At 41.7% G+C, this 27,393-nt stretch overlaps 2 protein-coding genes across 6 annotated transcripts in view; one reads left to right on the plus strand and one right to left on the minus strand.

The window, feature by feature from the left end:
* The window catches only part of LOC309886938 (uncharacterized protein), a 125,219-nt gene that overhangs the window by 96,417 nt on the left and 1,409 nt on the right, over window positions 1–27,393 (minus strand). The gene's annotated exons all lie outside the window — the stretch shown is intronic.
* On the plus strand, window positions 1,635–26,984 carry TSPAN2 (tetraspanin 2). 4 transcript variants are annotated; one of them, XM_082778269.1, is made up of 8 exons: window positions 1,635–3,843; window positions 7,381–7,483; window positions 18,897–18,994; window positions 19,442–19,516; window positions 20,062–20,160; window positions 21,336–21,410; window positions 22,161–22,244; window positions 26,902–26,984. In XM_082778269.1, exons 1-8 carry the CDS (start codon window positions 3,775–3,777, stop codon window positions 26,908–26,910), a joined length of 612 nt encoding a protein of 203 aa, XP_082634395.1. In that variant the 5' UTR covers window positions 1,635–3,774; the 3' UTR covers window positions 26,911–26,984. The 4 variants fall into 4 exon arrangements, with proteins under 4 accessions (XP_082634395.1, XP_082634396.1, XP_082634393.1 ...); XM_082778270.1 differs by lacking the exon at window positions 26,902–26,984 and adding an exon at window positions 23,888–24,025 and having other exon boundaries at window positions 1,635–4,366; XM_082778267.1 differs by lacking the exon at window positions 26,902–26,984 and adding an exon at window positions 23,888–24,025.

Genomic DNA, 27,393 nt, shown 5'->3' on the forward strand with positions numbered 1-27,393 from the left:
TTGGCGTGTCATGGAATTCCCAGTGCAAAGCAAGTAAAATATTAAAAATAATAAATTAAAAAGTATGGAAGGAAAGAAAGGAGCAAGCTATTTGCTCAGTTGGAGATGTACCATGCCTTCTGACCTCCTTTGTACCCCAGCGAGCAATGCTTGAGCCTCATTGTGAGACAGATGCTGCGTTGCCAGGCCTAGCATTCCAGCAATTACTCAGTGGAAATGGAAACAGCAACACAGATGCCAATGGCATGATGCAAGTTTCAGTGTCACTGTCAGAATGGGAGTCCAGTATAATTCCTTGGCTGTTTGCTCGCAGTTAAAAGTCAGCTTTAGTTCCACTTATATCACACATTTAAGCAATGAAAGAAAAATAAAATTTAAGGGAACTCCTCCTCATTCCTTGGCATATGCATATCTGAAGGGCTATTTTGGACCTTGCATGGAGACTTTGAACCTAGCATACACAGAAAGCTCAAAAAGAGGAAATCTGAACAATTGTGTGCACAGCTAAGATGCAAGAGTGTGAAAGTTTTTCTGTTCGTAAATCATAAAGTTGGAGTAATTACAGACACATGCTTGTAAAACACAGGAATGATTTCAACACCAGAAAGAAAGAAAAAGAAAAAAAAAAAAAGGGAAAAAAGGAAAAAAAAAAAACAGTAGTGTGACATCTTAATCTCTCAAAGGTTTATAGCTTAGCAAATAACACTTTCAATGACAACAAAAAACAGACTAAGAGTAGATCAGACCTGAATTTTCTTCTTCTTCCAGGTCTGGAGGCAAACATTTAAACTGTTTTAATTCTAAAGTCAGTTTAGAAATGATCTTTATGAGATTACAATCTCACACTTTCTTTTAATAAATTAAATTAAACAGCACTTGCTAAAGCAAGAATGGTTTCTTATCCATCTCTCATTGCAAATAAAAGTAAAAATACATGTTTAGTAGTATTTAAATATCTAGTGCTACAGTTGGATAACATTTCTTTCAAAAGTTTCCCAGCATACTCTGCAATGAGAAAACAACCAGAAAGAAATAGTCTTTGTCCTGGGATCTACATAATTTCAAATCTAACTGCAAACAAATTTCCAGGTTAGAAAGTTGTTGCAAATATCCATTTGCTTGTTTCATCCAAGAAATACCATGTAAAAACCTATAAGGCAGAAGACACTTCATAATAGAGGATTCTTTAATATATAAAGCAAAAGCTGAGTGAAATACAATGCATGGTTCAAGATGGAAACAAAATGTCAGTCTCCACACCAAACATAACTGAGTAGTGCAACTCATGGAATAACATTGTGGATTGTGTGCTGATTAAATATTTACTTCACAGTTTGATAATCCTATTCACAAAAAATATCATGAGTCAGTCCTTACCTAAAATTATGTTGATTTGTTCCATAATAACCCATGAAATGAAAATATTAATCACCTTTGCAGTTTTTCTTGAATATTGCTTCATGGACAGAAATCTTAGAAGCCACAAATTTGATAATAATAAAGGTTGCATAGTCGCTGATTATCAGAAGGAAAAAAAAAAAAAAAAAAAACAGAGAAAATGAAGTGGAATGACAGATATTGTTAATTTTAGAGCAAGAAATACATTGGATTTGAGATAGAAACCTACATACCTGAAGTGAGGCAGCTTTCCCAGTCGTTGTTACAGTATTAATACTTATTGCAGGTACACCAGGACGGCAGTATTGCACATCAGATACCCTTTTATTCTCCCTTTTGGCAGGTCTGCTAACTTCTCCTGCCCTCGCTTTTATTCTTTCCTTTGCAAAGCGCTGAGGATCCTGTGACAAAGAGCTGGTGCTGCTGCCTGACATTGATTTTGCTGCCCGATCGGCTGTTTCGAACCAACAGGCAACAGCCAGAAGAGGGTGCTGTCGCATTGTAAAATTAAAGGGCAGCACAGACGTGCAAATCTGACCGACATCATCAAGTCATCTAAAATGACAGCTGCGTGAGGATGGAATAAGGAGAGGTAGGTGGACCTAGTGAGTCCTGAATAATGATTTCTGTTTTGTTATTAGCATCAGTTCTGAAGAAAAGGCTGCAAAGAGACTGTTGGTTTCTGTCCCACATTTTGTCCAAGCCAAAAAAGCTAGATAACAAGAGAATACGTTCTTTGCACTGCAAATGACTTTTCTTCCAGAAGCAATGAAATGTTAAAATAAATGTATCTGCAACAATAAATGACGATAAAAACCCAGCCGCATAGAATAAATATCAAATTGAAGTCACTACTCAGGGCATCATTGAAACTGCTGGCATAAGCATATTCATCATCATGAGAAGATATATTTATCATCAGTTCAACTGGATGGATGGATCTTTCAGTGGATTTCATTCACTGCAAGATTTATGCAGCATGAAGATCTACTATTTATGAAGGCTGAATGCCCTGCTCCTAAACCATTCGGGAGAGCAAGCATGAAAATTAGTTGAGAAATTTTTCAAAAGCTATCTATTTTGCCCTCATGAGACAATGCAAAATTGTTCCTCCTTTTAGATTTTTTTGTTGCTTCAAATATCAGGGGATAATGAATTGCCATCAAGTTATTTTGTCTCTTCAAATGGACTCCTGATTTCGGTAACTTAGGAGGAATATAATGGACCTGGTAAGTCAGTACCATTTAGCACAGCATCACTCCAAATAAAAGAAGGAAAATGGCAGAAGTTTGCTTAAAGTAGGTTGAATATTTCTTTAAAAACAACAAAAAAGTATATTTCATTGCTAATGGAACAAGAGATTCCTAATGAAACTTAGCAGTTGCAATGAAAATGAACTATTTGGGATGGTCTTCCAAAAAACCTGGCAGTCTTTAAAGCAGCCAAATATAAACAGCAAAGTGAGGGAAAACAGAAACCATCTTCAACATCTTCCAGTATTACTGAACCGCTAGATGAGTGCAATTGCATTCACAACAACAAAACCTAAGCATCTGTGCAAAAAGGCTTAGGAAGTTTCCATACACATCTTGAGCAAAACTAATTCCAAAACACAAAACTGGATAGGTAAAACTCCGGTTACACAGCACAGGAAACGGCCGCTCTGTTCGTTAAACACCGAGAGGAAACGCTCAGCACGGAAACCCCACCTCTCAAGGGACTCTATCTTACTTCGAGCGAAAATAGCAGCTGAGAAAAAAAAAAAATAAAAAAATCTAAGATTTTGACAACAGAGACAGCATTTCTGGTGAAGTTTTGAGAAGAGAAGCGGAAGTATTAGTGATTGGAAGATGAACTTTAGGGGACCTTAGCTGAAGAGCGTGAGGGAAAAATGGAAAACTATCGAGAGGAGCTCGGCCATTTCCCCGCTGTCCGTGGACTTCACACATCAGCCTCTCAGCACCGGGAGCACGCGGTCCGCGCTACGCCCAGGCGGCAGAGGGATTGAACCGCGCGCATGCGGAGGGGAAGGCGGAGGGGGGCCCCCCCGGCCAGCCCTCCTGCTGCCCCGGCGCGCCCCACACCGCGCCGGCCGGGCCCCGCCGCACGCCCCGCGCCCGGCCCCCTCGCACCGGCTCTGCCGGCAGCGGGCCCGGAGAGCCGCCCTCGAGCTTCCGCCGTCCGCCGAGGCCGCCGCCACCCCGAGCGCTCCTCCGGCCCCGGCCCCGGCCCCGGCCCCGCCCTCGACCGCCCCAGCCCCGGCCCCGGCCCCGGCCCCGGCCCGGCACCTGCCCCCGGCCCCGCCCCGCCCCGCGCGGCGCCACCGCCCAGCCGGGCCGAGCCGCCGCGGGAGCTGCCAGCGGAGCCGCGCCCGCTATGGGCACGGCGCGCGAGGAGATGGGCCGCGTCAAGGTGCTGCTCTTCGTCTTCAACCTGAGCTTCTGGGTGAGCGCCGGCCGGCGGGGCGGGCCGGGGCGGGCCGGGGCGGGGCGGTGGCACCTGCCGGGCGCAGGCGGCGGCGGGGCGCGGATCGCGGCGCCTCGAGAGGCTGCAGCCCGGCGCGCTCGGCCGGGCGCCCGGAGCGCGGGCAGCGGCCGGCCGGGCTGCCGCGGTGTCGGGGTCACCGCAGAGCCCCGCGGGGCTGCCCCGCGCCGGAGGAAGTCCGCGAGTCCCCCAGAGGAGCGCTGCGAGCCGGGCTGCTACGCTGCAGCAGCACCCTGCCGGCGCTCTCGACTTTTTCGTGAAGATGCATCTCTTCCTGGAAAGACGCATACGCGATGTGTGAAGGCACTTCTGAGAAGAGACAGCATCCTCCCTTAATGACAATTTAAAGTAGCGACCGTCTCCCCAGCAAGCCTAACTGTTCAAGCAGGAGGCCGCAGTGGCTCTCCCGGCATCCCATGCAGCATACGCGGTGCAACGCTTCTCCGCAGCGTTGTGATGCTTCTTAATAATAACATTTCAAATGGTGAGCCAACAGCTGCTACTTTTACAAGTTCATCCTGGAAGACAAAGTCCTTGCATCGTATTGCACTTACTTTGCTGTGTACGACCATAATTCGGTAAAGAACAGTGTTTATTGCAACACCCCCAAGAGATCAGAGCACGCTATGCCCACTCTCCAACCGTAACACCTTTTCAATAGGCTCGCAGTTCCACAGCACGATTTAATTTGTTACCTTTCATTTTTCTTTCACTTTCCCATATGCTGTGTACTCTCTTCCAGTAATTTTTCAGTTTCTCATTAGAAAATAATTAGAAATGTGGCCTTTTAAATGTCTTTTTCTTGCTTTCTGTTAAAAAAAAAAAAAAAAGTCACAAAATAATCCTGTTCAGCTTCTCTAGGGCAACCGGTTTGGGGCTTTTGTCTCCTTTATGCTTTAAACACGGTTAAACCAAATGCTCTTCCCTCTTGGTGACAGCGCTGCATGCTCCGGGTACACAGTGCTGCTGTGCTCAAGCTCTGGGAGCAGAATGATGTTGCTCAGCTGCAGCTGCAAGTCAGTAAGAAGGACAAAGCTTTGTCTTATGTTGTTTCACAGGAGTGACAACTACTTGTGTTTTGTTAGGTCTTTTCACTGAAATGGCAGAAACCATTTTCTCAGCTGGACTGGGGGCATTCCTTTCAAACACATCCAAAGTACCAGAATCACTTAGAAAGAGGGGGCTCATGCTGCTGCCTAGCAGTCCACAGCCTGAGCCCAAGCCTGCAAGCAGGGCAGGTACAAATGCCATGACCAGAGGGGCAGGGAATTCTCACACTCAATGATGCAGCACATCTTGTTCTTTACCTTCTGTGAAGGAAATTGTGATCCCAAGCTCTTCAGCCATATGCTTGCCTGCCTTTTTTGCTTGCTGTAGCTATGCTAGTTGAATCAAGTGCCTGGCAATGCAGGACAGGCTCAAAAAGCACCCTACCAAGTTACCAAGGATATGGTAAGCAATACGTGTTTTATAAACCTCATTCAGGTTGGGTGGTTGCTGCAGACCTGGGCTCTGGGCCTCCATCAGTAGAGTAAGGGAGCATTCATAGAATCAAAGAATATCCCAAGCTGGAAGGGACCCATCATGGAGTTCAACTCCTGACTCCACACAGGACCACCCAAAACTCAAACCCTATGTCTGAGAGCACTGTCCAAATGCTTCTTGAACTCTGGCAGGCTCAGTGCTGTGACCACTGTCCTGGGCAGCCTGTTCCAGTGCCCGACCACCCTCTCAGTGAAGAACCTTTTCCTAACACCCAGCCAGACCTTCCCTTGTGGCAGCTCCATGCTGTTCTCTTGGGACCTGTTGTTGTCACTGGAGGGAAGAGATCAGTGCCTGCCCTCTGCTCTCCCTTGTGACCTGGCACCACTCAGTCTTCTCTTCTGTAAGCTGAACAAACAAAGCAACCCTGACCACTCTGCATACATCTTCCCTTCCAGACCTTTCACCATCTTTGTTGCCCTCCTTTGGACACTCTCTGCACAGCATTGTGCTTGGTCCTGAAGGATGCTAAAACTGCCAGCACACTCGCCGTTGGCTGGCAGGTTTATAAATGTCCAGCATGCTGTTGGTTTGGGACCACTGTCTATAGCTGTTTTCCCTCATCTGACGTGTCATTTTTATCTAGCCATTTGCATTAGAAGGATTTTTTCCTTGAATTTGACAGTACCCAATGCTTCTTTGTTAATCATTTCTGTGATTAAAGATATTGTGCACCATAATAATCATTTCATTTCCTAGTTCTGACAGGGAGTCCAATATAGTCTACAACTACAACAGTCTACAACTTCCTTGTAAGGGGGTGTCGAGAGGCAGGAGACCTTTTCTCCATTAACACCAGTGACAGGACCCGCGGGAACGGGGTTAAGCTGAGGCAGGGGAAATTTAGGCTTGACGTCAGGAGGGGGTTCTTCACAGAGAGGGTGGTTGCACACTGGAACAGGCTCCCCAGGGAAGTGGTCACTGCACCGAGCCTGTCTGAATTTAAGAAGAGATTGGACTGTGCACTTAGTCACATGGTCTGAACTTTTGGGTAGACCTGTGCGGTGTCAAGAGTTGGACTTGATGATCCTTAAGGGTCCCTTCCAACTCAGGATATTCTATGATTCTATGATTCTATATAGGAAAAATGCCCTGTCAGAATCAGTCCAAAGACACTTCACTTCTGCACATCCCTAAGAACAATATAAGCCTTTATTTCTGGTAAGCCTCTAAACAGAACCATTCTCACAATTCAGCAGCAGCAGCAATTCTGAAATGGCCTAAAGATCTTCTGTAGTCTGGTATGACTGACGTCCAGCTGGTCTCTTCATACCATCACGTACCTTGTGACTCTGGAGCTGGACCTGAAATTCATACAGGGGAAGAGGGCACCTCCTTAGCTCAACAGGCTATTACTTAGCCCTAAAACAGATTAGAGGGCTGAAAAAAACAAATGAAGTTATTTCCATCTATAAGTTTGGTTTGAGTCATGCCAGTGCTACTCAACTCCTGGTCTGGCAGCACCCCTCTGGATAGTGTTTTTCCTACAGTAACAGCATCTTGACTCCAGGCAGAGTCTCTGAGTAGCCTCCTGCATATGGTAGGGCTACAGTGCAGTTCTGGGTCTTCTGGTAGGAAGGAGGGCAGTGTTGCCATTGGATTTGCATCCTGTCTGTTCTCATGGGCACTGACTCCCTCACCACCCTCGCCCCTCCCTGCCCCAATCCTTTGCCCATTGTGATTCAGGCCACATTTTGATAACTAAAAGAGCTTACTCAAAAAGGTTTTAAAGTCACTAGTAAATTCATAAGCACCACTATACTGAGAAGCCAAAAGAATGAAAGAAGTACATTGTACCGAATTCATGGTTATCAAATACTACCATGAGCTTCCTGAATTTTCTGACAGTGCAACTCTGAGCTGTGGGATTTGCTATTGACACTTCTTTGACGACACTTCTTTGATGTTCTCCAGACATTTGTTATTAAAGTATTGACTATTCTATGTATTTTTCAGCTGGCAGGATTGGCTGTCATTGCCTTTGGTCTATGGCTGCGGTTTGGTGGGGTTATGGCAGAGTTTGCTTCAGACAAAAAGCCTCCAGAGTATTTCTTCATTGGTAAGTTTAAGTGCCTGTGATGGCAGTAGCCATTAGCCTTGGTTTCATCCCAGGGCACATGACACACCTCATGCATTGAATTATATGAAGGCCAACAATACCTGAGCTGAACTGCACAAAATGGGTATTCTGGAGCCGTGTGCCACGTGGGTGGTGGCTTTCATCCTTTCTCTGCTTGGCATCAATTTCTTTAGGCCTAACTGAACTCTTCTTTCACGCTTGATTCAATTCCTACATATCCTAAGTGAATTGTGGGATTTGCAGTTGGGTTTTGGGAAACAGCCTGGTATGTGTCTATAGAAGTCCTGAAATAGCAGCTGTCTAGGACTGCCAGCAACTGTATTTCTCCATCTATTGGTAGTTGCAACTTGTCTTTATGCAAGAAGGGTCAGATTTTTTTCCCTCTTTTAATATTTCACTCCTTGATATAGACTCAGCCAATAAAATCCAATCGGTACAATCATTTTTGCCATCTCTAAATGCCATGTGTGAATGAATACCCAGTCCTGTCTTGGCCATCAAGCCACCCTGGCAGGGCGTACAAGAATGGAATTTGACTCAGAATGTCCTAGCAGTCAGTTACCCATCACAGGAATATTGACTGGGCTGTGCAGTTACTTTAAATACCCCCATTGTCTTAATGGAGACCTTGACTCTGTTACACCAAAGTCCTAAACCAAAGCTTCTTTGACATATGCAACAGGGCCAGAGGCACAGATCTGACTGTAGTACTGAGGGAATAGATGGGTCAAGTGTTATGTCCAGCAATGTTTCTCTGGGAGCTTAAGAGACTGAATAAGACCATTCAGATGTAACTCTGACTGGGTCCTGAGGGATGCTGCAAAATGCCCTGTAGCATCTTCTCTGATGCAGAGAGACAAGGAAATATGATTTACTTTTCCTCTTACATCTGAGCTGCTACGTTGGCAGCACATGGGACCACCTTTATTTCCATATCCAGCTTATACCTGCTGAATTATCTGTGCTGAAACTCTTCCCTGCCTCATCTGCTTAGGTTTGACACAGGATATTCAACAAGACTGAGGGATGTTCTGGCCTTCAAATTCAATTACTGTTGGTCTGTTAGAAGCCAGAAAGTAGTAAATCCTGTCATGTGAATAAGTACTATAGTCATTTCACAGCTTTGAAGTGCAGACTGTAACACTGTATAAACAAGATATTCTTTGGTGCATGTGTATTTAAATCTTTGAAAGATTTAATATGCTTCAGTCCTGAATAAGAATTACAAAAGCTATTCAGAGTTGTTCATTTTGGGAAGTCCTGAGGAATGTTCTTATACAAGTTTAGTCATATATTGTGACATTCAACTATTGGGCTGATTATTACATATATTTATGGTGCTGAATGCTGTAACATGTAACTGCTAGCAGAGGAAGTGCTAAGGAACAGGACAAATATGTTGAGAATTCTTGTAAATTGTACTTTTGGCTGAACTCTAAGACAAGGTTTTGGCCCTTTTTTATAATAGGCAGTGTGCTCTGAATGGAGCATCTCTCTTAAAAATATATATATACGCTCCCCTCCCTCCTTACAAGTTACATTAAATGCTGTTATGAATTTTTAACAGCCAATGGGGCAGTCAGTCAGAAACCTGAAGAGGCCAACAATCACTAAGGCAATAGTAAAAGATCAGTGATAAGTTAAGTACCAGTGTGTTTTTGTGTTTGTTTTTTGTTTGTTTGGTTGGTTGGTTGGTTGATTTTGTTTTTCAACAGAAGCAGCAGACAAGGCTGCACTTGATGGTCTCAAGCGCTTTAGCTCTGTAGGAGACTTCAAGTCCCCCTTGACATTTGTGCATTTAACCCATCTCACAGTTTCTACGAGTGTTGTTTATTTGGTTTTGTGTGTTTGCACGGCAACATGCATTTTGGGTGACAGCCAGAATTCTGCATAGCAACTCTTAATATGAAATATTGTGCAGTACACTACATGCAGCTGCCCAAAGGGCTGAAAGACAAAGCAGATCACCAACATGACTTGGAGATACAAACACATGGCCATATATTTAAAAACAATTTCTTTAACTTTGTTCCACTGACCACTGTTGTGGCTGCCTTGTGATAACCCAAGTCCCTGTGATCAGATAAGCTCAGCATCAGCGTTTGGAAGGACACTGCAGCTGCATTTAGATGTCTGTGGGTTGAAGCACTGCTTTGTAGGTTGAGGCACTGTCTAGAATCACCATCTTGTGGATAACATCTCATTTTCTTGCTTCCAAAGAGCAGCACATTCTGCTCTTTTTGTACCTGTACAGAGCTGCCAGCTGAATCTAACCAGTTTCTCTCTGTTGCTTCCTTATAAAGTGTTGTGTTTTGTTTTTGTTTTGTTTTTTTTTTTCCTGGATCTGAAATTTTGTTTTATTTTAAAATAATTGGTAATTATATCCTTGCATTTTCCAATAGGCCAGAATTAGTTTCTCTAAATAGCCTTGTTCTTTAGCAGCAGTCCAGCTGTCTCTTCTACCCCTTGGAATAGTTTGGGCCATGACTTGGCAACCAGGCCTCTTCATCTTTTCCAGCCACTGAAATGTTTTTGTTGGTTTCAGAACAACTTGCAGGCAGCAGTGCTGAGGTCAAGCACATATGTGGTGTTACTTTTCTGTTGCTTGCGGTTTTGTGTTCAGTAATCCATCTTCCCCACTGCAGCTTGCAGTTTTTTAACCTACAACATAAGGGGATGAAACTGGAACTCTTTGATCCATGCAGTCTCCATCTAATCTACTGAATGAATCGCACACTGGAGTGAAAGATAGTTTCAACTATATACAAGGAGTAGCTTCCTAAAATTGGACATCTTCTCATTCCAGTTCCAGCTTTTGGAGTTCTCACTGTAGTGGCAGGCATGAAAATATTTTCATGTTACTCCATCTCATAGTATGCTTTCTGTGCATGTGCTTCAGGGCAGTTAGGCAGAAACATACCTTTCCTCTTCTTACTGCAGTTCAGCTCTGGTAGGTTTCATATATTCCTCTCTTAGCTGTATTCCAGTAAATAATAATAATAATTTAAGCAAAGGTCAATAGCTGGGCAGTCACCTCTTTTATCTGAGTTGTGTGTGACACTGTACTGACCAAATGGAAAAAAGATCTTTCACTCCTCCTTTCTGAGGCTGCAGTGCCAAGATTCTCGTGAGTTTTTTACTGAGCAGGAAAGTCTGCAACAGTCAGAAGGGTAAGAAATACGCCTGTGTGAACCTGACATGAACCTTCTGCTGTCTCGCAATTGATTGGTCCTTCATTAGTTCTTTGTAGCAGTGCTGTTCTTAAATTGAAAAATACCTAAACCACAGACGAGAAGACAAAGCGCCTGTTGAGTGCAAGTTGAGCATTTAAGTAAAAACCAGCAAAGGGGCTTTTTGAAGGACAGTTCAAGACATTTGCTCTCCTCTCTTTGCATTTGGTGGATGAAGAGGAAAATCTGTTTTAGCTTCATGGACGACACGGAGAACAAACTCTGTGTACCTCTAATAAAAGAAGTGAGAGGGTCACATCACTGCCAGCAGCACTAAAAATGAAGCCCTGTTAATAAGGCTAATAATGATGAACGTGAATGGATCGACCTGGATGATTCTTCTCTTAATGGGCAGCACTGAGTCATTGCTTCTCCTGCACAGCCAGAGATCGCAAACTTTCTGATATATTATGCTCTCTATGCCCATGTTCCATGGTCCATGCTACAGTCCAGAACCAGACCAGCTGTGGATGGAAGTTTCAGGGTGGCTGTGGCTTTTTCTTGGGGTCTATGAGAGCATGAGTGATCATTCTGGCTTTGAAAAGTACAATTAGATGGTGCATGCCTTAGGATATTAAGTCATGTCTGGAGTTGAAGGATATTAGTATTTTTTCTCCATAGGAATGGGTGCCCACGCAAACAGGAGCTGGCTGGCAGTTAACGACAGTTCTCTGCTTCTGTGCCTCATTCTGTTATATTCTATTCAGGTCTTTTGGAGTCAAACACTGTACCTTTGGTCAGCAGTATTTTCTCTCCAAAATCCATAGCCTATCAAATTCTATCAGCCCTAACATGAGAACTATTGACAAAGTAGCCTCTGTAAAGCGATGCAATACCACGAGAAGAGGATTGAGTGTTCTTGCTATCATGAGCATTAGACCTTGCAGAGGCTTTTAGTCTGTACCTAAAATGTAAGCAGTGTTTGTCTTGTTTCCTATCATCTTGTGTGCAAGTTTTTTTCTGCAATGAATAAAGTTTGTTTAGAAAAGGCTGATAGTGATCCTGAGTGGAAAATGAAAGCTACTGCATTAGAAATCATCTTGATATATGATAATCAACAACCTACCAGAAAAAAAAATAAACTACACCACCACCACCAAAAAACACTATCTCAAAGTGAAAGTGGTTCAAAAGTCTTCAGTCTCTATGCTGGATCATAAAACCTAGCAGTCAGTACCTATGAGCCAGTATCACACCAGAGAGAGTTCTTACCTAGAAGAAAAAGCCACCACAAAGTCAGAATTCTAACAAAACAAGCCAATTAACTAAAAATAATCTGTCCATCTAGCTCAGATTAATTGTTTTATATGCGTCATGTGCTGAAATCCAGAAGGGTTGTTTTTTAAATTAATCACTTAAGCATGATAATGCACTTCATGTTTTTTGCCTGGTAAATTATCCTCATCTTTCTCCCACCCTACTCCCCCTTTGCACAGCTATCAAAAAGCTAGCTCGGTCCACACAGCAGCAACAGTTGAACTGACAGTTACACCATCTCTTTCTTTGATGCACCCTGTTCTCTTTTACCTGGGCTGCTGCAAGTCACCTTAAGTGTCTGCACGCTGGTCTCATTATTGCAAATGCTGAACTCTTACAATACGATTCACTGAGTATGTAGGGTATTTCATGGCCTACCTCAGTGAGTGATCAAGCAGTTGTACCTTCTGGTCAGACTGCCTGTGCAGAGGCAGCACAGTGTTGTGCAGGCCAGGGTCCAGCACCACAGGTTCAACACTTTTAATTATCTAGGAAAAGCTTCAAAGCAAAAAAGGCAGTAATGTTCTTGCATGAGTGAATAGTTGTAGCAGGCTGTACGGCACTACATACAGCTAATTGTGTTTGTCAACTTTGAGTGTATGTCAACTTATTAATCTTTTATCCTCAGTCTAGCAATGCTTGAAGAAAAGAATATGGTTCTGTGCAGAACTATGTACCTATGTTGCCAAGTGCTTTCATTACATTGGCAATCAGACACTAAGAAACTAGATGTTTCCTGTAAGCAAAGGTGCTGGGAGGCAGCAAGCCAGCTTGTAGCATCTTTGCAGGGATGCTAAAAAACACACACAGCTCCAAAGATGATTTAATATCAGCTCTTCTTTCACAAGTCAAGCTGCATGCAATCTGCAATTCTGCTGGCATCAATGAAGCCCACTGAAAATTGCCTGTTGGGTTTAAGAACCTAACTAATACTGATCTCATACCTCTGACTTCAGTGAACCTTAGTACAGGGTGAAGTAGACATTGACAGAGCCATTGGAGACTACTGACAAGGTGATATGTGATACATTTGGGCTTATGTGAATTTGGGACATAATAATTCAGAGTTGTGAGATGCCCATGACCAAGATATGTGACAAATGCTGGTATTCTGTGTGAAGGGGGAGGCATTAAACCAGGATGTTACATTACAGTGTGGTTGCTTTTAAACTGAAATTCAGGAATTGTGTACCAGCAGAAGCCTACAAACTGGCCACTATCTGCAATGCTTTTGTGGTTCCAGGACGATTAACCATGTTGTATTCACACAACACATAGTTACGTGCACTATGCTCAAATTAAGGGTATGCTCCAGTTCTCCAGAAATTCATCTTCCTTCAGAGAACTCTGCCTCTCTTCTCTAGTTTTGAAAATGTATTTAACAGATAAATTTATACTAAAAATCTTTTAACACAAAAATAGTAATGTTCAGTAACAAGCTCGTTTCAAAAACTGACTCTGCCACCGAATGTAACATATACAATCGTTCCTGTCTGGCCTGTTATTTCCAACTCCAACTCATTTTTTCCAACAGTGCACTTGCACTACAGGCTCCTTGGTGCTCTGCTGAGGGTCTGACAGCCTCAGTCTATCTAGGGAGAAGCACATCTGCCTCCAAGACTGTAATTTACATATAACTGCAAGAAACTCTCTTCAGGTCGTGTCTGGGTTCTAGGACTCCTGTCATCACTGCCTCTGGATCACTTATGCCAAGAACAGAGCTGCTTGTGTTCTCAGTAGAGTATGAACAGTTGGCATTTTGTTCAGTGTTAGTTACTCAGCCCAAAAAAGAAAGAGTAGAACTATTTAAAATGGAAAGTGACCATAGCAGCCAGGTAAACATGAAACCCATGTGAAATAAAGCCAGACAGACAGCATACAATTGTCTCCTCTGACTCTTTGCAGTATGCTCTAGGCACAGATTTGTGTCTCATAACTGTCAGTAAGATTTTGAAGAAAACCGACTTTGTGAATGTGATCTACTTCAGACTATGAAATTAGATCTCTCTCTACCAGTCTAGGAGGCTGGCAGACTATATCTGATGGTGGTGATAACAGTTCATGCATTGTATGAAATAAGAATGGCTTTAATTTCCACATTAGTAGGTTCCTATCTGCCTGGTTTGTATTGCAGTGTTTCCTTTCTGCCTCATAAAACATTGGCAGTACACACTTCTGCCTACCACATGATTCTTTGCAATGGGAGTATAGAGGGACTCTGGTTCTAGGGACAGTTGTTACTCTGTCCAAATGCATACCTTTGGCATTCAGGGGCTGAGAGTGACTTGCTTTTTAGGTCCTACATGAACGTATGCAATAAATATTCTTGAGTTGCAGGTAGCCAAACAGTTGGCAGGTTTCTGTCATTATAGGTCTGATGTTTGCCCTCCTTAATGTGATAGCAATATGCCTGTTTTCAGTATTCTCTCTCCATCTAATGTCTGCTCTTGTATGGGATGTGTGGTGCCAAACACTACGACAATGAACTCAGTGACTAGTAAGTTGTCAAACTCTCCTCTCCATTGGCAGACAGAGATCAAAAAAGATACCAAATTAGGAATCAGGAAATGAACAGAGGCAAAATAAGGTAATAAAAAAAAAATCATTGTACAGGCCAAAAACATTTGCTTCCTTTCTGCCTTGTACTTTTCTACTTTTGTTGCACAAAAAGCTGCAGCTAGACTATTCTCAAATCTCTGCCTTGACCTGACTTGCACATTTTATTTTGCCATGCTTTGTGGAGAAGCTCTTTGTGTCAGATTTTCTAGCTATCAAATGTGTTCCATTTTGTGACTATAAACTGTGTTTGTTTTTTTTTTTTTCTCTGCTGAGCTGCGGATGCCAAGCTGAAGGCCATGTCAAGGCTTTGTATTTTACAATGGAAGCACTTATGAATAGAAGCTGATTAAAGCTTTGCTTTCCGTCCTACTTTTTTTTTTAAAAGGAACAGGGTTTAGTGAAGCTTAGTTACTTCTGACATGTGATACTACCTCCACAGCAATGTATGGCATTAATACCACCAAATTTCTGGATTTGTCTGCTTCTTTGTTGATCCTATGTAGCCAAGTTTGTCAGCCATCAGTGGACAATGTCACAAGGTCAGGCCATGATTCTAAAGGGTGCCATACAATGCATCATTGTCACCCTCTTTTTTTTCTCTTTCCCTTCTAGAGAGACTCACTTTTTAGTTTAGGTCTATTCCCATTACAGAATTTGAGGTGATTGTGCCTACATTGCTGTTACAGGCCACAGGAAAAAAAAAAATGTAGCTCCCTGTCTCAGATACTGACATCATCTAGGATGTTTCTGAAATTGTTGCTCTGGTATCCTTTCTTAAAATCATACCTGCCTCTGGGTGCTAGGAAACCTCAGTGCACGTTGAGAAGTAACATCGTCACTCTGAATTTTTTACAAGGTATTCTTCAAGGTACGTGGGTCAGGGCAATCCCAAACATGAATACAGGCTGGACAATGAGTGAATAGAGAGCAGCCCTGCAGAGAAGGACTTGGGGGTACTGGTAGATGAAAAGCTTGACCTAGACCAATTTAAAGGCAGCCTACAGGAAAGCTGGAGAGGGACTCTTTGTCAGGGGGTGTAGTGATAAGGACTAATGGCCTTAAAATAAAAGAGGGTAGATTTAGATTAGGTATTACGAAGAAACTATGAGGGTGGTGAGGCACTGGAACAGGTTGCCCAGGGAAGCTGTGGATGCTCCATCCCTGGAAGTGTTCGAGGCCAGGTTGGATGAGGCTTTGGGCAGCCTGGTCTGGTGGTGGGTGTCCCTGCCTATGGCTGGGGGGTTGGAACTGGGTGATCTTTGAGGTCCCTTCCAATTCATTGTACAATTCAAGTGTCTTATTCCTGTTTGAAAGGTTACATGTGTGTGTATATATAGTAGACATTTAAAAGCATATTTAGTTATGTGGATTTTTTTTTTACATGTCCTCAGTATTTTTCAGCTAGAAATAACTCTCTAAGTGTCAGCAATTACTAGTCCCAGGCTGAGCAAGGACAAACTCTGGAATTAACTCTCCTGAACAAAAGATGGAAGCAAGTGGTTTTAAACTTCTGGCTGACAAAACTATGGGACCGGGACATACAGCACACTGAGCTTTGTTTAGTGAGTAGTGTGAGAAGTTCTTCCTGTAGCATGCCTTAAAAGGGAAGTTCTAAACGGAGGTAGCGGTTTAGCTGTGAGTCATGCAAGTGAAATGCTAAGCCTGTTTCTCAGACATGAGGAAACCAAGATTCTTGAAAGTGGTCTCATCCCTGAGCCTCAGAGAGCTTTGTCTTTGCTAGCACTGAGCAACAAAAAGAAATGGGAAGACATTTCTTGAGTTTTCCTAATCAAAAAGTCTGTCTCCTAAGTTTCCTAATAAGTAATTACAGGGACTTTAGTAGAAAGTGACATGCGGAAAAGGGCCCAGGAAACATCTCTGTAATTATACTCCATTTGTTACCATGGAGATCTCAGAAAATGGCAGTTTTAGTGCTTGGCAGTTGAGCAGCAGGTTCTGCAACTGAAGTTAAGACTAGTGCTTTTTCCAACTCTCCTCCAACAAGGGGCTGACCCCTACTCCTGAGTGACATATATTTTTGTATATCCCCCCCCTCAGTGAAAGCCACTGCATTGTGAATGTGATTAGCTTAAAGAATGCTCCCTCCTACTAAGCCCCAAGATGCTGAATATTAAAAATCTAGGAAACACATAATGTGGACTGCCAACAGAGTCAGCAGAAAATTCTACATATCTGGTGTCACAGATCTGGCAAAAACATATTAATTATAATTGTTTTATTACTATTTAGCAGAATGTTTTCCTCAGCAGCAATCCCTGAAAGAAAGCAGCGCACAAAAGATGGAGGAGGAGGAGAAGAATCACAATAGCTGAGTTGGATATCTGGCTAATATACAGTGGCTGGACAGCTAATGAACAGGCAGCAGGTTGGAGTCTGCCTTCTTCAAAAAGGCTGCACCTGCATGGCAGTATGACTATATCCTCTGCACTTGTATATTGTCAGTTTGTTTTTTTCATTTTCCAAGCAATCATTGTAAACTGTCATTTGTAGGGCTTTCTAGTCTAGGTCACACAAGGTCTGCTAATAGTAAGTCCTGGCAGCTCTGTTAACCCTGAAGATATGGGTCACATTTTAAAATATTTAGATTTGTAATTGAGAATACTAAACATTCTGATGAAAAGTTTGAGTAACCAAAGCTGAGAGCAAGGCTCACTGTGCCATCTAGTGTGCACAGTCTAGAGCTCCACCGTCCCCTCATACAGCTTGGTGAAGGAAATTAAGCTGTTCTTTCAAGCAGTAGATCAGCACAGCAGATCTCTGTGTCCTCCATGTTGCCCACACAAGACCAAGACTAGAATTATATGACGCTGCGCAGTCTTTGGTACTTTGTCTGGCATGGCACCCAGAGACAAGGCCCAAACACAGCTGTCGTCTGATGGGAACGACACCACACACAACGGATGTGTTGCCTTAGCACAGGTCAAGCAGTTCATGTTTACAAGTGAGGAAAGAAAAATTCTGTACTCTGGTTTCCCTTTGTCCTAGATAAAGCCCGTATGAAAAAGAAAGAGGAGAGGAGAGTTTTTGTCCTGCCAAGTTCTGAACATAGCTGGGATCCTACATCTGTTGTTCTACCAATGGGGCTATACTGCCATGTGCCATATTCTGTACTTGTGTCAGGCAGTTTCATACACAGATTGCTTCATTATCCTCTTAATGCATTTGATCTGATGATCCACTTGTTTTTTTTCTTTATGTCATTACATTTGTCCACATGCAGATATCTTTTGGTCAACAACTGCATAACATTTAGCAGTGAATGTCCAGAACATGAAAGCAATGCAGTATTGCCACTGCCTGCTGCAAAGCCATTCTGATGCTGCCTACTGAAATAAGGGCTTTAGGAGGGTATCCTGCAGTTCAGATGTAGGCAGCATGCATCATGAGATAGAGTTTGTAGGCCAAGCATGCAAGGTTCTTGGCCTGTAAGTTTTAGGTACTCTACTACTTTAACACAGAATCACCTGTGTTTGTTTGTTGTTTTGTTTTTGGTTTTGTGTTTGTTTGTTTTTTTGTTTTTTTTTTTTTAATATCTGATGTGATTTGTATAGTCCTGTGATTCTATCCATTTTCAGGCAACACTTTCCCAAGTCTTCTGGTCATAATGCAGTGATACTATTAGCCTTCAAAAGCTATTGCTGTCTCATTTTTTGATGCTTTCATCTATACACTGGAGGGGAAAAAATGTACATTAGTGATGCTGGAATGGTGCTTCCCAGCAGGCAGTAACATAGCTAGTTATTGTAAAAGGAAGGTGCCATACTACCAATCACTGAATTGTAGGCAAGCTTCTGTTCTGGGCAGTGGCCAAGCTCAGAACTATAGCTGACAAATTTAGTGTTTCATTCACTTCCTCTAACAGCTTTCAAGGTGTTCTTCCAATCTTCCTCTTCTTTCCAATAGCATTCACCTTTTTCCCAAGCCAAAGTACTGATTTCAGAGAGACATCATATTGTAATGCCCGTACCTTTCCTGACAATCTTCAGATGTCCTCTTTTAAGTACTGCCAGGCAACTGGTAGCACATAGATTGCCAGGTAAAGTCATTTGGGATGGTAGAACGTATGTTCTTCCTGGACTGAGCTGCCCTGGGAACAGGAAATTTGGAAGGCGGGAGTCTTTTCATTTGTCTCCATGATTCTCCAAGAGTTCTACAGAAATCTTTAGTTTCCTTTTGTGGCAAAAACATTTTTTTTGTGTAACAGATGTTCTTTGTGAGAGACAGAGATGGCTGTTATTTACAAATGTGTGGTTTTGACAAACTAGGTAGCAGACTTTGGAAAGAAAAACTTCCTTACATTCTTGTCTGATTCTGATTTTCCACAGGACTCTATGTATTGGTGGGAGCAGGTGCTCTCATGACCATGGTTGGATTTTTTGGGTGCTGTGGAGCAGCGCGCGAGTCTCAGTTCTTACTTGGAGCAGTAAGTAAAAGGTTTCAAGGGCCTGGAAGTGCTGGAAAATCATTCAAAAGCATACGTCTTGTGTCATTAGTGGAAGGATCTTTGCTGTCCAAGATCTGAAATGTCTTATGTCCTTTTATTGGTTAATCTAGCATCTCTATCCATTATGCTACTGCATCGCTTCCATACATGAAGTTCCATTGCTTGCCTCCTGTAATGTATTTCCTAGAATTACCCCATCTTTCTTGAAACCGCCATTAGAGCCATATCTTTGCCATTTCTACCTTTGTTTTCACATTACAAGAAGCCTGACTTGATGCCCTTGTCACTGATTCTGTTTGCCATTTTTCTCTGTCAGTTATTGTTGAGGCTGTTGAGATCTGGACAAGAATAAGGGGCTGAGTGGCAGTGCCTGTAAAGCGCATTGTGCAGAGTAAACTGACATAACGTTCTCTTCTCCCTCTGCAGTTCTTTGCTTGCTTGTTGGTGATATTTGCAGCTGAGGTCACTGCTGGAGTATTTGCTTTCATAGGCAAGAAAGTGGTGAGTAGCAAGCTTCTTCTAAGGTAATAATGGGACAGTTCTAGATTACTGTGGCTGATGGACCTGAAGGCTGGCTCATACAAGGGAAAAGTATCCAGGAGACTTTTGCAAGCAAGACTCTCTAACATTCTTATCTGGAGTAAATGACAGCTTGTTTTATCACAAGTCCAGTTTCAGAATGGGATGCAGTTTTTGCTCCCTCAAGAAAGACTATCTGTGTGGTCGAATGTCACATCCATGAGGAACATCAAGTGGAACTGTATGATAAGGGTGTATTTCTTGGGAGAAGGGTGATAAAATTCAAGCATTGAACTTATCCAACTAAAAAGCATCTAATCAAAACACAGAAAACAGCAGATTCTGACCCATACAGAGTACTTCTGATAGTCATCAGGCTATAAAACCTCCCATATTTACTATCATGTCTACCTCAGTTTACCAAGAATAATTTTCTGCACCAGAGGTTGATGGCACAAGCTGGAAGTCTGCACTGGACTGAGGGTAAGACTTATTTGCCTCTTACTTGGAAAGTCTGATTTCTGCAGGCAATACAAGAAGTCCAGAAAATATATGAAGACATTTATGATGAATATATGAAAAACCCGGGGAAGGTCAACAGGACTATCTATCACTACCACTTGGCTGTGAGTAGCTCTCCTGAGCTTAAATGCTTTGTACTACTATTCTACTATCACATTATCATTTAAAATTCAGAATGCCTCCCACTGAGGTAGGGAAGAACAGAACTGAATGTTGCTTAAAATGGAGTCAGAGGCTCACAACTGTTTCCTGATGGCCAGGTCAAAATTCTGGATTTTAGATTGCAAGTTATTCTACTTTTGAAACTTAAAATGGCCAAGCTTATAAATTTGACCTAAAGCTTCTGGTCTTTGTTGTGCAGTAGATATGACTATTATGGATCTTTTAGATTTTAAAGTCCAAGAATAAATACACAAAAATGCAGCGAGAAGTACATGGACGAGTCTCTATTTTGCCAGAGAAAAACCTGTGACCAATGTCCCAGGAACTACAGTGTTACCAACAGGAAGTAACTGGCTGAACTGACTGTCACAGACTGAACCAAGTAGACAAAACACAAAAGAACATAATTTGTGACTCAATTCAGGCCACCCAGAGTTAGCATCTGAATCAGCATTAGAACCTGTGACTTCCTGAATGCTACTTGCCACTTTATCTACTCTGCCTCCCACAGAGATCAAGCCCTGGCGTTGTTGCTCCTCACAGCATTCCCACGTTCCTTAGAGCAGACATTTTACAATCTCAGACCCTTTTGTCCTTCTCCCATGGCTGTTATTTCTGACCCAAAGAGGAATTCTAAGCATTTTGTGGGAGACATGCGAACAGTAAAAACAAACCCTCTGAAAAACTGATTTATTATGGTCTCCAAACCCAGCACAATAATCTGTCAGAAATAGAGATTCTCGTATTCTCTGTTGTAGCTTTTGTGCATTGCCCATAATTATGTATGTGCTGCTTGGACTTTCTACTTTCTCCATGCCTATTTCCTTGGAATTTGGGGTTCCAGTTTTCCAAAATCTACTTGTTTGATTTGCTATGAGATACTTCTGGAAGGTTTTTTTTCAGTAGGAATTTGTCTATTATGGCTACAGACAATTGAAATTGATTTTAGAGAACCCATGCAGTTGGAATTCTACCAGAGGTATCAGTCAGTACATGGAATAAATTTATGACTTGATCTGTATATTTCTTTCTCTTACTTTTTGTTATCAATTGACTCACTATCAGCAGGAAACAATCTATGATTTCCCCTTCTTTTGACACTCTCTTTCTCACTTAGCTCCAATGCTGTGGTAAAGATAATATGGAACAACAAATGGGATTACCTTGTCCAGAGAATATCCAGATGCCAAAGGCAAGTGTCCTCTGTTCTGGTTGTTTTAACAATTTTTCATGTCAATCATTCAGTAAAATTGGAGACATTCTAGAAGTAAAAGAAAGAACTTCCTTTTTACCTCATGAATTCCAGCAAGGAAATTCTGTATGAAATGGAACAAAGTAGAGGTGGAACTAAATTGGAGGTCATATGGAACGTACCCTGCCCTGATTTCTGAAGCCTGCTTGCAGCATCCCATTGTAGCTATGATAATATTACACCATCTGAAAAGCAAGATGAGAAGGATGTAGCAGAACAGGAGTCACAAATGGAAGACCCTGTGAAAGCTGAATTTTGGCAAGTGCCTGTCTTAGTATTGCAGAGACTCTTGAATAGATATTTTGTTGTTTTTAAGAATGCTACTGTTATTTCTATCACTTGATCAATCTGCTTATCAGTACTCTATCAATCTGAAGGGCCAGACGTCTTTATTGAGCATGGCAGATCACAGAAAGAGTTTGAGGGTAAACTGATTGTAAGAAGATGACTTGTATGTGTCAGCCTGTACAGGCAAGAAGTAAATAATAGCACATTCAAATACTGATGTCTCACTAAAAAGGGAATATGCTGTGAAAGCTGTCAAACAAAACACAAAGTATAGACACAAGGGTTAGGGCAGAGACTGCAATAATCTTTTTAATATTCATCTGTTGTTTAGTGAGCAGAATTAATAGTTGTTTGAAGAGTACTTTTGTAGGAGTGAAAATCTTTTAATTTTGTTTTCAACAGAACTGCCTGGTTGAAATCCAGAATGTACTTGATGCTAATCTGCATTTACTTGGAATTGTTGGAATTGCAATTGCTGGAATCACAGTGAGTAAACCCATGCTCCCCCTCTATCAGTATTTGAGTCCAGTTCCCCATCCCTTATTAATAGGTTTGTTTTGCAGCTGCTGGTGATATGCCTCAAAGATGCAACAATTCTTAGCACCTTCTGTGTGTCCTCTGATACGGCTTTTCAGGAAAATGCTGTCTGTAACATTGGTTCAATGTGAAGGATAGTTTACATAAAGATTTTCTAGGTCACAGATCCAGTGATCACTATGTGCTGTGTTAAAGGAGCAGGATTTAAACTGCACAGTTTTCAGAATAGTATCTCTCTCCTAAACATACAGCACCTAGGTAGCGATTCAGTGAATTATATCATTAAAGCATCATTAAAACTTTCCTTACACTCCACCTTCTCCCACATGTATGTATTGCTGTTTTCCCAAGGTGTGCTCCTTCGTGGCAGAGCTGTGACCAGTAGATGTCACCCTGCTGCAAGGATGTGGCAGGAGTCTGTATCAAACACAGCTTTAACAGAAAGCATTTTCCAGCACGCATGTGCCATGACCTCCTATAAATGTAAAATTTATAAGAAATATGCTTCTAGCTGCTCTGAAGAGTAGGAGGTTCATGGAGTTATGTGGACATTCAAAGCAGATGGAGGATCTATGTATGTAATGGAAACTGTGGGGTGGGTAAAGGGTAACTGGAGTGGGTAAACAATCCTAGATCACTTGAGCTGTAAGTTGCATAAAATGTGAAGGTGTACTCAAAAGTGCAGCACATCAGTGTTGGCAGGACAGTTCCAATAACCACAATGCTCTACATATATACACTAGAAATACGCTAGTGGCTTCCCACCTCTGATATAGTAGAAATTGTGAAGCAATAATCTCTTCAGCAGAGAAGCACGTCAGTACATTTTTCCGTGCTTGTTTCTGACACTTCATGGTGTGTGACTCATCAGCTGTCTCCTTTTTCCTTAAGGTGTGCAGGAAGGGGATGTGAACTCAGTGATTTAACTGCCCAATAGTACTGACATCTCCCATCATTTGCAGCAAAGCCTCAGGCAGTAGCTGCTAACACTGCTTTGGAACATAAAACTGTGGCAAAAAGAAATTTCTGGAGGCTCTGGAGACCCACTGTTCTCTGTTTTTAACATTCTAGTAAACTAGTTCCCCAACATGAATAGAGTTTTATTTCTAATGTATAGTCTCGGTCCTGAGTAGCAACTGTTAGAGCTTAGCTTTCTCTGTAAAACCACAATGCTTAACACCAGTACCAGAGATTCCTCTGGAATCATTCTCTTCTCTTAATCAAATGTGTATACAATATTCCACATATAAGCATTCCAAAAATCAGAAGCTTCTGATGCAATGCTAGGCATAACACCAACAGTCACAATTACTCATGTTAGTGCAGTTTATGTTAAAATTAACATTTGGGGGCTGTTATGCTGGCCATTCAGAACAAAGAACAGTGAAACCAATGTGGACATGTAAAATCCTGGCTTTAAGTATCAGTGAAATATCTGATTGACATTAGTTGTCTGATATCTTAAGGTTTGTAGATAGAAGCGGTCACTTGCTACCCTGCAATAAGAACCTTCAAATTGTTGAGATACGCGTTCTATTTTTATAATTTATTTTTTTAAAGTGGATCCCTAAATTGCATTCCTTCTCTTCTAGATCTTTGGCATGATATTCAGCATGGTTCTCTGCTGTGCAATCCGTAACACAAGAGAAATGATCTAAAACTTACACTGCACAACCATGTCCCAGAAGTTCAAGACTAAGCTTTACAAGAAGTACTCTTCTACCCAACTTAATAACTGTAATACATTTTAATTAGTTTTAACATACTTAGAGGAAAATATCCCATTAGGTGAGGAGACGAACTGTATTAGTTACAGTAAAACTGAAGTGAACAAAAAGGGTTTTAAAATGTCCTTTCTAATGAAAAAAGCAAAGATGGTATCTAAGACTAATTTGTTTAATGTTTGTGTATGTGCAATTAAGAGTTCACATATCTACAGACATCATATCAGCACATGCATCTCTCTCATTACATATATGTACACATATTTAACAGGTATCTGTATATGCAGTACCTTGTTTAGGTACATATGTGCAAATGAAATATGTTGTGTGTGCACATTTGCATGCATATTCTTCCAGAGTCGTCACTATGCAAGAGTGTACACACACCCACAGGTTCCTTGAAACCCTTTTATACTGAGCCAATTTGCCAAGAATTGGCGGAGAACTAAATGCCATTTTAAAAAGTAAGACCTATGATCCATTTTGTAACTATTCTTTCTAAAGCCCAAAGAGAAAAAAATAATAAAATTGGACTTGATTAAAAAAAAAAAAATGGGGGCAGGGGGGGAAGGCCTAACAATCTGCTCCGAAGAACTTCACGTGAATAGACCCGACAAGCACTGGCACAGTTTACTCAGAGATTGTGACGTCTCCTTCCTTGGAGCTCTTCAAAAGCTGCCTGGATGTTGTCCTGGGCAACCTGCTATGGGTGGCCCAGCTGGAGCAGGAGAGTTGGACCAGATGACCTCCAGAGGTCCCTTCCAACCTCAACCATTCTGTGATTCTGTGACTTCACTGTCATGCACAGACTGGATTATAATTATTATATATATATATATTCTTTTTTTTTTTTGATGTCCAGTTGTATTTTCATGCATACAGAAAGCTCTGTAAGAGGAAACATGTCCAAGGAGATTCAGGCTAAACAAAGAGAGGGAGAGAGGTAGGAAGCTGGCAAGACACACAGTCATTTGGGAGCGACTGCAGTGCAGTGTGGTTAAGCTTCCAAAGGTAGCCTGAGACACGGAAATAAATAAATAAATTTAATAAAAATATGAGTTAAGGGACCACTAAAATCTTTATTCAGAAGTCCCTTTATTCTGCAAGACACTATATGGTCTAAAATGATGGTGCAGAAGTAGAAACTGTATCAAAAAAAGCAGCAGCTTTGCCAGATACCCTGTAGAACCTAACTGGTCCGTGCAACTGAAGACAGAAAATGGTCAGGGAAAGACATGTAGCACTTTAATATCCTCTGGTCTTGCTTCGGTGACGATCACAGCTTTCATGGGGCTCTTACCTCAACCTCTCACCCTTTCTTGTGGGTGTAAGACAGAGAAGAAAAATGGGACATTTTTACAGAGCCATAAAGAAAACTTTCTTACTGGCAGTTGTAGATTGTGTGTCAGGTATAAAAATTAGTGTTCTTGAAATACCTCAGGGCTTGCGTTTACATAGTTTTGTTTCCATATTTTTGTCTATTTTTCATATTTATTTATAAGAATGTGTTCCTTTTAAAGCAGCCTAGAAGGGACAAAGCTTATCCCCAAAAGGAGGTAATAAATCACAGTAAGGGCTCAGAATCTTTTGATTTTTGGCTTACTCCAGGTAATTCAGTATTTCAGGGAATAACTTTCTGTTAGCAATGTCCACATAGCAGCTCAGTCCATCTGATTAGTATTAGTTCAGATTTCTGATGCAGTTGTTCCATTTTAAGAGAGTGGGTATGACAGGGAAGAATTCAGCTAAATTACGTATCTCAGTGAAATGGTCCATAATGTCTAACAGGACTTGGTATTTATAAGTAATTTATTACACTAGAATATGATGGGACTTCAGGAAATGTGTGCAGTCCAGTGCACATGTGCATGGAATATACATCCCTCATGAAATTTATGTCTCATTTCCCAAAGAAACTCAAACTCCTATCACTTTTTTATTACTTCAGCACTGGAAACAATGCTGCTGTTCCGTATTTCCCATTTAATTGACACATCTTGATAGTTTTTACATAAATCTCTCTTTTCAAATTTTTCAGCCACCAACTGTGACTATCCAGTGGCACTGAGACAGCTGTGCACTAAAGGCAGTATCAGCTGAGTATGCAACAGGCACTGACAACTGTGTAGTTTCTATGCTCAGCTTCAGGTCCCCTGATGATAGGAGATGTTGTATCATATACCAAAGAAGAGTTAGGCTTGTATCACTGTCCATAGCTTATTAACTATGGATGCCATGTAAAATTAGGTCCTGGGACCTTACTCCGCAGGTATCAGACCAAGAAATCTGTCCCTGATCAGCTTTCTGCTCTTAAGAAAGTCTCAGCTGGGAGAATGACACTGGCAGCAAATCCATGAGGGTCTCAAGTTGACACTAAGAAAATAAGTTTCTCATAGCTGATAACAAAGCCATTTCCTGGATCCCAAATATCCTTGAGACCATCCCTACAACTGATTCTGTCCTGAAGAGAAAAAGAGATAGTGTACAACTGGGGCATTTTCTCCCAAGGTAAGACTGGCAGAAAGAAGAAACTTATGTATAGTGTCATTTTTGGCCATTCAGAGCAGGAGAGCTTTCCCGTAAAAACATTTTACAACTGGTAATTTTTTTGACAATTGGTAAGAACACCACAAAAGGCAAAACAGTGTTTTGGGTTCCCAAATATTTTCCCTACATGGACCACTTATTTACAGTAAATTCCTGTCTCCCTCTCTTACCTTCCACCCATGTAATGACTACTTTTTCTAAAACACATCTATGTATACCACTTGGTTTTAATTTCTCAAACTTGTAGCATCAAAATGTAATGATATGGCCAGAGGCAGCTTCTTTATTTGCTTACTGTTTGTTTAAATTGAAAGATGATGAATCCTGCTTTTCAGATGCACTGAATAAAAGGCAGTTTGCAGAGACTTCTATTGCTTCCCAAGGCCCTCACTCACCCAGAAGGACAAAAAGTGCCTTATGAAAACAGGAAAGAGTGGTACAAAGAAATATGCTATAAATTCAGACTCGAACAACCTAACTTTCTGCCAAAGTTGTTGTTTTGTGTTATCTTGCAGTGTTTTGTTTTTTTCTCCTCTGAACAGTACAGTGTATTTGTTTTTCTGAGCATAATGACTGCTTATATTCTAGGTTTTACTGCTGTCTGGGTATATAAGACATCTGCACTGCATATCAGGAATAGAATGATACCAGTCACTGATTTAATTCTCTTAAGTTATTGGTATATGGAAATCGACGTATTACTATCTACTAGTGCTTTTAGCGGAATCCAGAGATAGAGCCTCTTTCGTTGTTTCCTGCTGCTGTGAGGTACACAATATATCTGCAGTACTGTTCAGCAGATTTCTCTGCAACTTAGTAACTGAAGG

The sequence above is a fragment of the Aythya marila genome (assembly GCF_965140915.1).
Source record: "Aythya marila genome assembly, chromosome: 24".
Lineage (NCBI taxonomy): Eukaryota > Metazoa > Chordata > Aves > Anseriformes > Anatidae > Aythya > Aythya marila.

What these genes read in the sequence shown, in the direction of transcription:
- TSPAN2 (XM_082778267.1), top strand. Translation starts at nt 3,775, where the DNA reads ATGGGCACGGCGCGCGAGGAGATGGGCCGCGTCAAGGTGCTGCTCTTC. An exon ending in TCTTCAACCTGAGCTTCTGG is followed by an intron (nt 3,844 to 7,380) that starts GTGAGCGCCGGC and finishes TGTATTTTTCAG; the next exon opens with CTGGCAGGATTGGCTGTCAT. An exon ending in TTGCAATTGCTGGAATCACA is followed by an intron (nt 22,245 to 23,887) that starts GTGAGTAAACCC and finishes CTTCTCTTCTAG; the next exon opens with ATCTTTGGCATGATATTCAG.